Below are 14008 nucleotides of genomic sequence, written 5' to 3' on the forward strand. Positions count from 1 at the left end.
ATCTTTCGCAGGTCAAAATGTAGTTCCGGAGGTAAAATATCCCCCCATTCGGATCTCCGGGAGGGGGATGGCTTGGGAAGGACTATTGGACGAGAAAGTAATAATGGGGGGAAGACAGACAGAGAAAGAAAGACAAGGAAGAGCAAAAGGTTTAGGATAGGGACATGGAACGTATGTACTATGTTACAGGGAGGAAAATTAGAAAATCTTAAAGAAGAAATGAAACAAAATAATTTAGATTTGGTAGGCGTTTGTGAAGTTAGATGGGAAGGTAATGGGGTATTGAACAGCGAAGAATATAGAATGTTTTATTCAGGTAATGAAAAGGGCGGTCATAATGGCGTAGGAATAATTCTTGGAAAGCGCTTAAAAGTGAAGGTAGTGAAAGTAGAATTTATTGATGATAGAGTTATGATGTTAAGACTTAAAGGGAAAACGAAGGATCTAGTGGTGATACAGATATATGCACCGACGACTTCGCATGTAAATGAAGAAGTAGAGGAAAATTATGAGAAAATAGAAGAAATTATAGATAGGGAGAAGAAAGGTGCATGCATAATTCTAATGGGAGATTTCAATGCAGTTGTGGGAGAAAAACAAGAAGGTAGTATCGTAGGCAAATATGGTTTAGGCGAAAGAAATGAAAGGGGGGAGAGACTGGTGAATTTCTGTAGACAGAATTCACTAGTAATTGGGAACACTTGGTTCAATCAGCACAAGAGAAGAAGATATACATGGAAAGCACCAATAGACGGCGGAAGATATCAGATAGACTATGTTATGATTCAGGACAGGCGTCGGAATAGCTTAAAGAACGCGAAGACCCTTCCCGGGGATGATATTTTCTCCGATCATAATCTTGTGCTGGCCGAAGTAGATATTCAACTGAAAAATGTAGGCAGAAGAAAAGTAGGTAACAAAGTGTTGAATACTGAGAAGTTGAAAAACGAGGAAATAAGAAATCTTTTCGTTAGAAAATTCGAAGAAAAATGTTCAAACGAGGAAAGAATAGGTGCAGGTAGTAACGCACGGTGGGAACATATTAAACGTTGCTTACAGCAAGCCGCAGAAGAAGCAGTAGGTTACCGCGAACACAAAACTGCTAAGAAACCATGGGTTACAGAACAGATGTTACAGAAAATGAGGGAGAGGAAGATGTGGAAACAGGTTGATACAGAAGAGGGCAGAAAGATGTGCATAAAGTTAAATAATGAATTACGAAGAAAAACAGACAGAGCGAGGGAAGAGTTTTACAAAGGAAAATGCGAGGACATAGAAGAATTAGAAAGAGTTGGGAAATATGAGGAAATGTACAAGGAGGTGAAATCTATGGGATTTCGGAGGAAACAAGGGGGTATTATGATGGCAGTAGAAAATAAGAATGGGAAGGTAGTCAGCGAGAGAAATGAGGTCATAGTAAGGTGGAAAGAATACATTGAAGACTTATATGAGAGTAGGGATAGACCGTGTAGCCTAAATGTTGAAGTAGAAAATGAAGTAGGCGAGGATGATAAAGGATTTAGTATTCTTAGGGATGAGTTTGAAAAGGCTATATCCGAGATTAGGAACGGGAAGGCAACCGGAATAGATAACATACCAATCGAATTCATTAAAAATATAGGAGACAAGGGAAAGAAAGAATTGTTCCGACTATGCAACGAAATATATGAAACAGGAGAATGGCCAAAAGACTTTCTGAAAACGATCATGATACCGATGGCTAAGAAATCGAACCCAAAGAGATGTGAGGATTATAGAACTATTAGTCTCATATCTCATGCAGCTAAAATTCTGCTCCGAATACTGAACAGAAGGTTATATGAAAGAACAAATAAAGAAGTTGAGGAGGAGCAGTTCGGGTTCAGAAGAGGCAAGGGCACAAGAGATGCAATTGGATTATTAAGGGCGATCGGTGAAAGATTTATAGAAAAAGGAAAAGAGGTGTATGTTATATTTATTGATCTAGAAAAGGCTTTTGACCGCGTGAATTGGGAATTGTTGTTGGGAGTTCTAAGGAAGATAGGGTTAGAATGGAAAGATAGAAGATTTATAAGAAACTTATACATGAACCAACAAGTAAGTGTTAGGATAAGGGAAGAACTGACGGAAGAGAGTGCAATTGGAAGGGGAGTTCGACAAGGATGCTGCCTCTCGCCAACACTATTTAATGTCTATATAGAAGAGATAGTGAAAAAGAGTTTACATGATGATGATGGTATTTCGGTAGGAGGTAGAATGATTAGATGCATAAGATTTGCAGATGATATGGCGCTTGTTGCAGAATCTGAAAAGAAAATCAATAAAATGTTAGAAAAAATGAGAAGGGGCTTTGAAGAATATGGGATGAAAATAAATGTTAGAAAGACAAAAGCCATGGTGATTGGAACGAAGGGGTCTGTGTCAAATATAAAAGTAGGAAGGGAGAAAGTAGAACAAGTGGATAGTTTTCGATATCTGGGTAGTATACTTAGTAATAACATAAAGTGCGAACGTGAAATAAAAGCAAGGATAGGAATGGCGAAAGAAGCCTTTAAGAAGAAGAAAAGTCTGTTTTGTGGGAACTTGAAGAAAGAGTTGAGAAAAAGACTCATAAAATGCGTCGTGTGGAGTGTTGTACTGTATGAGGCGGAAACGTGGACATTACGTAAAGGTGATGAAAATCGACTGGAAGCCTTCGAAATGTGGGTGTGGAGAAGAATGGAAAGAATTAGTTGGGTCGAGCGCAAAACGAATGAGAGAGTGTTAGAAATGGTGGGTGAGAAAAGAACACTTTTAGATATTATTAGGAAGAGGAAGAGAAACTGGTTGGGACATTGCCTAAAAAGAGATTGTATCATGAGGGACGTCCTAGAGGGTAAGGTGTCGGGAAAGAGAGGGAGGGGGCGAAGGAGACTACAATTAATGGATGATATAAAAACAGAAAGATCATACGCGAAGACGAAGAAGTTAGCGGAGGACCGTGGAGCATGGAAGCTTCTCAGCTGCGACAAGTGACCTGCCAATAAAGGCAGAATACCTATGATGATGATGATGATGACATGAATAGCAATTTCAACATTTTTATTAAATCACAGAAACAATATTAGCTGATGGTGCTCACAGTGAATACACTGGCTTTTGCAGAAATCGTGCACTTTTGTTATGCAACACCTTCTTTTGATTTCAAATTTACGTACAGAACTTGGGTTCCACTCAATTGATGGTATAAAATAGAAAACGTCTTGGCCTTGTTACTTTTCCCATGTACAAAAATGTTTCTAAGATTAACTTTACATTACACGCTCCAATTCGTCTTTATTTGCATCCAAAAATAGGTCTGGTTTAGAAGTATTTTGCCGCAAATAGCGTTGTAGTGTCGTTATTGATAAGGCATGATCGGTTCAATTGCACGAGAAATGCCCACCGAACTGAACTAGATGGCCATTATTAGCTAACATTCTTTATGAACCATATAAGGATACCAACTGGAACATACAATGTGAATTGTATTATATTTCGTTGGATTTTAGCATCCTTTTCAACACCAAATGAGATATGGACCTACTGCTTCACGTGGAATCCGAACCACATGGGATTACGCCGGAAATCGACTCTGGATCTCCTGGGCTAAAAATGCGTGTTAACGATATAGTCATGATATAGTTCCAGACAATGTAAAGTTAACCTTGCTTTTCTCTAGAATCAATATATCAGGGTCAACTTTACATCGCCTTAAACTTTAAACCAGTGGTTCCCAAGGGCCAGCCTTCTGCAAGGGACTTGAAGAACAAGCAAGGGATCACAAACTGACTACAGAAATATATTATAAACTTGTCAAAAAAAAGCTTACAGATGTTACGTTTTTGATATTTTTTGTTTCTTATACACTGAGAAAAATCCGTTATCCGGACAGCGGTATGTTGTGCAAATATATGGAATCCTTACGTTTAGTACGGAAATCTGTATGGAGCATACGTTATCCATATACTACATAATTACTGCCTTTTTCTCACTTAGATATTACATCATGTTGCTGCAGGATGTCTGACATCGAACAAACTTCCGTATATTACATATGTATACGTATATTATATACGTCAGCTATATATTTCATACATCCATCTGTATGTGAGATTCTGACCGCCCATGGACAGTTCTTTCTTTCATCATGAGTGACGTCATTGAACAAAAACAACTGTCGTTTTCTTGCGGGTCGGTTTATGCATATCGTGTCACGGCGTGGGAGGTCGTAACACCCTTCATTCTATATCTTCTACTTTATACTTTTAATACTTTACTACGTAACACGATCTTATTAATTTATTATACGCTTCATATATTTACTAACTATCCAACGATATTTGTTGCCTCGGGCATTAAATTGGTGAAGAAGAAGAAGAAGAAGAAGAGTCATTTACTGAACTAGGTTTGTTTACAGCTAAAAAGAACAAAGGAAGGAAACAAAAGCCTGAGTAAGTACAATAGTTAACTATAACATTAATTAAATATTCCTTTAATTACCGATTACTTTAGTATAACTCTCTTTAAGCTTAATAAATTACTAACATGTTAACGTGACTTCTGGTTGCAACTCTTCCTATTTTAACCCGTTAGTTAAGAAGAAAGAATGGGCGTATCTGAATTTTGAGAATTCTTTGAACATTGGCGCTTATAAACTTTTTCTACATTTCAAGGTGCACAAAGTAAATGTTGTGTTTATTTATTTCTTTTTAGACGGCCCCTTCCTCGGAGGAGAATTACTATAACATAGAGTAAATCTCATAACTTCATAACATGTTTGCTTAGAAACCGTTTTCAGCGCGAATATCGTCTTCGTGTAGTCTAAAAGACTGTTAGCCATTTTTGCTAGAATATTTTCACATAAAGCTTTTTGTTTAACGTCCTGCGATTATCCACCAAGGTGATGATGAGATAGGTGATAATGGTTGCAAAAAGAAAGTGGGGTGGAACGGAAGAATCTTAAGAGTAATCACGCACACAGTGTTTGCCCACCAAAAGCTCACTTGACAGTAGCTGGAATCGACCCATGGACCCAAGGCGTCAGAGGTGAGAACTCTACCGGGTCCAAGATTTGTTTCGTGAAACACTGTAAAAAATAGGCGAGTAGCACAGAGAGTTAAGGCACCAAATGTGATGGGGCGGAAATTATTATCAGTCAACTTTACTTAGTTTTACTATGCATGCAAATTTACTAGCTTATCTGACCTACTTTTAAGCGCGTAACATTCCAGTTTTTGACGTTTCAAATCTGAAAATATTATGTTGATAGGTTTTCGTGATAAATACTTTCAATATAGAAAAGTAAATCACGTGAAATATATTTACGACGTTAGACGGTCCGTGGCATTACTTACAACTCATGGTTTATAAAAGGTATAAATAATACAATGTATATATGTACTGTATGCTGTACACTTATAACATGAAAAAAAGTTTGCAATTTTATTAATAGAAGCCATGATGGGTTAGTGGTAAGGCCTTTACCTCTGGCACATGGGGTCCTTGGTTCGATCCCAACTCGCGCCAAGTGAGCTTTGTGGTGGACAAATGTCGTGTGTATGTTTTTTCTCGGGGTTCTCCCGTTTCCACCCACTTTCTTCATTCCACCATTTCACTCATCTCTCATCATCACTGTCTCCTTTAGCCTAGCCAGCATAAACGTGGGATGTAAAACTTAGAGATTTCATTTCATTTCATTTTTGAAGTAGTGACTTCGACTTTATTCAGCGGGGGGTGGGGGCGGTGGCTCAGTGGTAGAGTGTTCACCTCCGGTGCTTGGGGACCCTGGTTCGATCTCAGCTCGCGTCGAGTGGACTTTGTGGTGGACAAACACCGTGCTCTTGGTTTCTCTCGGGGGTTCTCCCGTTTCCTCCCACTTTCTTCATTCCGTCATTTCACTCATTTCTCATTATTGCCGTCTCCTTTAGCCTAACCGGCATATCCCTGGGGCGTTAAACTTAAAGATTTCATTTCATTTCATTTTATTCAGCGGAAAGTCAAAGTTTGGTTTGGAAAAAATCATCGAAATTTATTTTATTTCTTCGGAAAATTCGATTACGTCATTTACGTGTTTTAGTTCTTCTAATGTCCTTTTAACACGCAACCACCGAGTTATGTCACTGCTTGTGAAGTATTGCTTAAATTGGAGCTTTTGTACGGGGCAACTGTAGTTGCTTCCTCTAAAACAGTCGCCGCCACCGTTAGCTTTAGAACAACTGTCTCGAGCAACTCTTAGTACCCGGCAGTCGTGAAGAAGCATTGTGTTAAATGGAAGGATTCGTACGGGGACACGGCAGTTGACGCCACCGTACAAGCTTCCAATGTACCTTTTTTTTTTCTTTTTAAAAAAAATCTTAGTTGGAGTACTGATCACAGGCGAAAAAAGCGGAATTGTTTATCACTTTATTTTACGTCACATACTGGAGTTCTCCGTTGTCTTAAAACAACTATAGACTATTCCTATATTCTATATATATATTACAATGCAGTATCATCCCTGTGATGAACGCATAAGATACCAGGATTACATTGTTGCCTTCTTTATATTTATACCATCTTCCAAATTACGTTTATAATACTGATCTTTCTGTAATACAACGTGCCCATGGAAGCTAACTAGTCGTCTATTACGTTTTGTTTTATGTATATGAAGCATACATATTAATCATCCGATTTGCAGCCACCTCTAAAGCATTTCTGGATGTATGTTATTATTATTATTGAGTTGAGTTGATTTTGAGTTTAACGTCCCTTTAAGCAGCGAGGCTATATGAGACGGGACCTACTGATTAACGTGGAATTCGAACCACATGAACTCCTGCCAAGAATCGAATCCGGGTCTCTCATGCCAAAGGCGCGTACGCTAACCGCTTAACCACGAAGAAACTCATTATTATTATTATTATTATTATTATTATTATTATTATTATTATTATTATTATTATTATTATTATTATTATTATTATTCAACCACTAAAGAAAGAAGTAAAGGAGGAAAATATGTTGTTGACCAAACCAAACATACATCGATGGGATTCAGGAGCGTCATTTCAGATTTTGCTTGGGGGGGGGGGCAAGACCTCTTGATATAAGTAAAATTTTGCGTTTTCTTACTGATTTAATACTATTCTATTGATAAAATCTATATAAATCTCAATCTCAGGGGCGCAATTGCCCCTCCCTGCCCTCTCTAAATGACACCCCTGATGGGATTCCTCGTGGCCAAGTAGTTAGAACTTCGCTGCCTATGCAGAACAGGTTTGATTCTCGATGGTAGGTACTGTGGTTTGAGAAATGAAATGAATTGAAATGAAATCTTTCAGTTTAACGTCCCATACTTATGTCCGCTAGGGTAAGGGAGACGATGATCAAAGTAAGTGAATGATTATGGAAGAATTGATGGAATGAGAATGTTGGAGGGAAAGGAGTACCCCGAGAAAATCCACGCACACGATGTTGCCCACCCCAAACTTACTTGGTCGAGGATCGAACAAGGGACCTCACGCCACAGAGACAAGGATCTACCACTGAGCCACCGTGCTCTCTAATGTGGTTTGAATGAAAGCTACGGATCTACGTCTAATATAGCCTAGTAGCCTCGGTGCTGTATCTTTGAAAGTGAAATGAAATCTTTAAGTTTAACGTCCCACGGTTATGCCGGTTAGGCTAAAGGAGACGGTGATAATGAGAAATGAGTGAAATGGTGGAATGAAGAAAGTGGGAGGAAACGGGAGAACCCCGAGAAAACCCACGAGCACGGTGTTTGTCCACCACAAAGTCCACACGGCGCGAGCTGGGATCGAACCACGGACCCCAAGCACCGGAGGTGAACGCTCTACCAATGAGACACCGCGCCGCCTGCTGTATCTTTCCATGTATATCTTGTGTACTAACAACCCAGTCCCACTACAGAAAAAATACGTGGGTATTGAAAGGTTTAAAAAACAACATGGAAAACAAATAATATATCAGTGTCTGCTATCAGTTGCTTGACGTAAAAAGCATTTTTTTTTATTTCCATTGCCCAATAGTAAAATTGCCCGTAGGGGTTACTAACTGGTGGATCCTTTTCATTGGTGGCATTAGCGGGCGGGTTGTCATTATTTTTGTAATACCCAGAATTCAGTAGCATAGAAGTGACTTAGCTTCGTCTTGGCTTGACATTTGATGTGCAAAATTAGTATAAGAAGGAGAGTGGAAGCGTTTTTGATCGTGGTCACTCACCTAGGATTTCAAGTAGGTTGGTTTTCCTGCACTAGAAGATCTACTATTTTACATTTCAATTAGTTTTGTTTTACTTTCACCTCAGTGCTGCGAGATTCCGTAAGCTCGTTTGTTTTTTATTTACGTAAATGTATGAAGGTATGTTTATAGAAGTAGCAGTTTGTGTAGACTACGTTAATCTTTCTTTTCTTTTCTTTTTTTTAAAGTTTAATGTCCCACGATTATGCACTGGGGTTGAGGGAGACTGATTATGAAATGAATGATTATGTTGGAATAACGAAAGTGGGAGGAAACGAGAGAACTCTGTGGGGAAAAAAGGGCCACGGTGTTTGTTCATCACAAAGCACTTGGGAACAGTGTAGACCTATTTATTCCGTTAAGCCCCAATAGCTTTTCAACTTTGACAGTAATTACGGGGAAGGTTCTAGATTGCTGGTGCGCATATATAAGTAAAGAGAGTTGGTACCAGTGTTGGGCAAAATCAATTGAAATCAATTGCAATTGATCAATCAATTGAAAGTAATTGCTCTGAAAATCAATTGCAATTGATTTCAATTGCAATTGATTTCAATTTGTAATTGACAATTAATTTCAATTGCAATTGAATTCAATCATAAAATTTGCAATTAAATTTTCGTCAATTGTTAATTGTTAATTGGTCACCAGGCAATTGAAACTTTTAATTGTTAATTGTCAATTGCAAAGGGTGCAATTGAAACATTTAATTGTTAATTGCAATTGACAATTGAAACTTGTAATTGTTAATTGTAATTGTTAATTGTAATTGAAATCAGCAATTAAAACTGAAGATAAGAAGATGTGTGTGTATTGTGTTGTCCACTTGTTACTGTTTTACATATTTCAGATAAGGTACTTATAAGAAATGCTGGATACCTACCATCCCTTCCCCCCCCTGGGAAGAAAGATAGGAAACTAAGTATTTTTTAAAATATATTATGTTTATGGTTCTATCCCCCTCGAAAGAACTCTATATGCCCGTCATGCATACAATAGGAATGGGCACCAGCGAGTTCGAGCGAGTTTTCTTTAAAACTCGACTCGACTCGAAGCAGACATCTTTGAGCTCGACTTGAGATCTCGGCTCGAAAAATTTCCCCCAACTCGACTCGAATTCGGATCGAGTTTCCAGTCGAGTCGAGCCAATTCGAGCTAAATCCTTTGTGTAGTTCCAAGTACTACTATCTTCAAGTATCCTACATAGACAATATAATAATCAATGATACTACTACTACTACTATAATTAATTATCATTATAACACCGTGTACCTGTATAAACATGGAATATAGGCGGTTTGTATCGGAATACTAAAAATTAGTTGACTGTCGATTTTGGTCGTCAAGAAATCTTCAGGAGGCAAGGACATCGGTCACGAGGTTCTTGGTTTGAGTTCAGGAGGAGCAAGTATTCGGGCTCGAGCCAAAATTTGTTAGAAGTTATGGGACTCCAGCCAAACATGTTCAAAACTTCTCGACCCGGGCTTAGGGTTGTCAACAGTTCAAGCGGCTCGCTCACAGCTTATTCACTTATCGAGCCGAACCGAGAAGTAAGCCGAGCCAACAGCTCATCCAACCGAGCCAGCTCCAGCCGATGGCTCACACGAGCCGAGCCGAATTGAGCTGATTGCTTACCCCAACCGAGCCCGTTCGAGCCATCGGCTCAGTTGAGCTGACTCGAACCCAGCCTATGGACTCGTTTCAACGGAGCTGGTTCGAGTCATTGGCTCCAATCGAGCCGAGCCGATGACTCGTCTTTACCGAGCCGGTTCAAGCCATTGGCTCAATTGAGCCCAGTCGATGGGTAATCCCAACCAAGCCAGCTCAAGCTGTACGCTCAGTTGAACCAAGCCGAGTCGGTTGACATCACTATTCCGGTTGGGCTTCTACTTTGGCTAAAAAATTGGACCGTGCAGTTCTCAGCCTTGATGGTAAGAACTACAAAAAATGATAAGAAATCTTTAGTTTTACGTCTCACGCTTATGCCGGATAGGCAAAAGGAGACGGTGATGATAGGAAATGAATGAAATGAAGAATGTGGGAGGAAACGGGAGAACCCCGAGAAAATCCACGAGCACGGTGTTTGTCCACCACAAAGTACAAACTGCGCGAGCTTGGATCGAACCAGGGACCTCAAGCACCGGAGGTGAACGCTCTACCACTGACCCACCGCGCCAACTGGTAAGAACTACAGTATATACTTATATTGGTGCTCACGGCGTCATTAACTTGTTCCGCCACCAACGAATTTCAAGGTACTTTGTTCTGCATCTTTTGTGTCGCTTTATGCGCCTATTCCCACATTTTGTGCATCACCGGAAGTGGGTCAAAATGGGCCTACAAATATGGCGGAACAAGTTATTGCTCTTCTGCCACCAATGAATTTCGAGATTGTTTCCTTCACATCATTTTGTGCCGTTTTGTGCGTCTACTTCCGTTTTGTACGTCGTGGGAAGTGGGTTAAAATGAGTCCCCAAGGTGGGACGAAAACGATCAAGAGTTCCGCTACTATTAAATCTCGAGGTCGTTTATTTCACATCGCGTACCCTTTTGTACGTCTATTTCGACGTTTTGTGCGTCACTGGAAGACGGTCAAAATGGGCCTCGAAGGTGGGACGAAAATGACCCACTGCTCCGCCACTACCGAATTTCGATATCCTTCCTTTCGCATCGACTACTGAATTTTCGTGCTGTTTCGTTCCCCCATTTCCACGTTTCGTGCGTCACCAGAAATGGGTCAAAATGGGCTTCCAAGGTAGGACGAAAATGACACACTGTTCCGCCACTATCGAATTTCGAGGTTGTTAATTTTACATCGCGTACCCTTTTGTGCGCCTATTTCGACGTTTTGTACGTCACTGGAAGATGGTCAAAATGGGCTCGAAGGTGGGATGAAAATGACCAAGAGTTTCGCCACTACTGAATTTCGATATCCTTCCTTTTGCATCGACTAGTGGATTTTCGTGCCGTTTCGTGCCCTTATTTCCACGTTTAGTGCGTCACCGAAAGTGGGTCAAAATGGGCTTCCAAGATGGGACGAAAATGACCGAGAGTTCCGCCACTATTAAATCTCGAGGTTGTTAATTTCACATCGCGTACCCTTTTGTACGTCTATTTCGACGTTTTGTGCGTCACTGGAAGACGGTCAAAATGGGCCTCGAAGGTGGGACGAAAATGACCCACTGCTCCGCCACTATACCTACCGAATTTCGTGGTCCTTCCTTTCGCGTCGAGTAGTGAATGTTTCGTGCCGTTTCGTGCTCTTATTTCCACGTTTTGCGCGTCACCAGAAGTGTGTGAAAATGGACGTCCAAAGTGTGACCAAAATGACCCATTGTTCCGACACTATCGAATTTCTAGGTCGTTTCTTTCGCATCGTTTAGTGATTATTTTTTTAAAAGTTTTCTGTGCCTACTTCCTCGTCTTGTGGTCACCGGAAGTGAGTTAAACGGGCCTTTAAAGTGGGAGTTAAATGGCTCACTATTCCGCCACTATCGAATTTCGGGGTTGGTTCTTTCGCATCGTTTAGTGTGTATTTTGTACCGTTCTGTTCGCCTACTTCCACGTTTTGAGCATCACCAGAAATGCGTCAAAATGGTCCGAGAAACTAGAGCCATTGTTCCGCCACTATCGAATTTGGGGGGTCGTTTCTTTCGCATCGTATAGTGCCTGCTTTGTACCGTTTTGTGCTCCTATTTCCACTTTAGTGTTTCTATTTCCACTTTAGTGCGACAACAAAAATGGGTCAAAATGGCCTACAAGTATAGCGGAATAACTTAATGCTGTTCCGTCACCATCAAATGAGGTCGTTTCCTTCACACTTTTTATACATGATTTGTGTCGCTTTGTGCATCAGTGGAAGAGGGTCAAAATGGACCTTGAAAGTGGAATGAATATGTCCATATTTGTAGGTCACCTTTGACCCACTTTCGTTGGCCTACAAAACGTGAAAGTATGCGCAGAAACGGTATAAATATGCACTTAACAATGCGAAAAAAGCGACCTTGAAATTCGATACTGGTGGGAGAGTGGATCAGTTTTCTTCCCACATTGAATACCCATTTTGACCCACTACCATTGATTCACAAAACGTGGAAATAGGCTTACAAAACGGTAGAAAACACGCACAAGACGATGTGAAGGAAACAACCTCGAAATCGTTCCTGACGGAACAACATTAACTTGTTCCGCCATATTTGTAGGACCCATTTCCGGTGACGCAGAAAACGAGGAAATAGGCGCACAAAACGACACAAAAATGGTAATTTAGCTTAATTACATGGAAATTTTAAGTTTGTAAGCTTAATTATATGGAAAATTTTATACATTTTTCCTTTAAGTTGGTCTACTTTACGTTGATTTGGGACTTTTAAATTGTATTCATTTTTCCACTGAAAAATATGTATAATTCAACAAGTTGATTTGATTTTGAGTTGCTTTTGGGGTTTAACGTCCCGGTCAGCAGCGAGGCTATATGAGACATGGACCTACTGATTAACGTGGAATCCGAACCACATGAGCTCCCGCAGGGAATCGAACCCGGGTTTCCCACGCCAAAGGCGCGTACGCTCACCGCTTAGCCACGGAGGAGCTCTATGATTCAACAAGGAAATATTTATTAGTTATAATTGTAATAATTATCTATTTATATATAATTGAATTCATTGTAATTTGGTCCATAACAAACACTTTACCATTTCGTACTAGCTGTTATACCCGTTCTTTGCACGGATCAGATAAAATATCAATGTAAACAAATTGAACAACGGGAGAACAATTAAGAAACATTTCTAACATTGGATATATTTTGTGTGAATATATATCCAACAACGTACATGTGCTTTCATTGGGAAGGCCGATGGGGCTGAATTTGAACATAAACACTATCGGGGGTGTCACTATACGTCTGAGCAACCCCGATAAATATGGATTCGACACAAATTCTACTACTTTTACATGTCCCGGTGAACACCCCCTCAGACCCCCTTGGTTCGTATTGTGAAACAATCTCCTCTGGCCCCCACCAACCCCCAACTAATACCACGAAAACTATGAATGTGACACTAACATCTGCCCTTTTCTACTACTTTTTACATATGCCGGTAAAAATCCCTATAATCCTCTGGTTCCAATTTTGAAAAAAACAATGCCTCTGGTCTGCAGCCGATGGGGGCTGTATTTGGAAGTCAACGCCTGTGGAAGTATCACCATTCATCTCAGCGACAGCTAAAACTGTGGATTTGACACTAATATCGGTCACTTTCCATTAGTTTTACATGTCTCGCAATTCCCCACCCCCGGTGACTCCCGGCCCGCATACAATGCTGGCTAAATTTGAAAATCATCGCTAATGAAAGTATCACCATTAATCTCAGCCACCGCGAAAACTACGGAATTGACATCGGTCATTGTGGATTATTTTTACATGTCTCGTGATCCCCTTCATAATGCCCCCGTTTCTTATCTGATGGGGGCTAAATGTGAAAGTAAACGCGGTCTTGAGTTTCACCAATGAGCTCAGCTACCCCGAAAATTATGAATTTGACATTAATATCGGTCATTTTCGATTATTTTTTTACATGTCTCGGAATTCCCCCCTCTGGTGATCCAAGGCCCGCATACAACGGTGGATGAATTTGAAAGTCATCGCTAATGGTAGTGTCACCATTGATATCAGCAACCGCGAAAACTATGGATTTGACACTAATATCGGTCATTTTGGATTACTTGTACGTTTCGGTATTTCCCCCCCTCCCCCCCATTGACCCAC

The 14008-nt window shown here is 40.3% G+C and overlaps 2 protein-coding genes across 3 annotated transcripts in view; one reads left to right on the plus strand and one right to left on the minus strand.

Moving 5' to 3' along the window:
- Positions 1–14008, minus strand: part of LOC145668260 (kelch repeat and BTB domain-containing protein 12-like) — a 134042-nt gene that overhangs the window by 89723 nt on the left and 30311 nt on the right. The window lies entirely within an intron of this gene.
- Positions 8144–14008, plus strand: part of LOC145668259 (uncharacterized) — a 29980-nt gene continuing 24115 nt past the window's right edge. The window contains exon 1 of the mRNA XM_081735953.1: positions 8144–8235. Coding sequence (XP_081592079.1) covers positions 8167–8235 — 69 coding nt within the window. The 5' untranslated portion in view covers positions 8144–8166. The remainder of the gene's footprint in view (positions 8236–14008) is intronic.

This window comes from Thermobia domestica, chromosome 13, assembly GCF_964235325.1.
Source record: "Thermobia domestica chromosome 13, izTheDome1.hap1.1, whole genome shotgun sequence".
NCBI lineage: Eukaryota > Metazoa > Arthropoda > Insecta > Zygentoma > Lepismatidae > Thermobia > Thermobia domestica.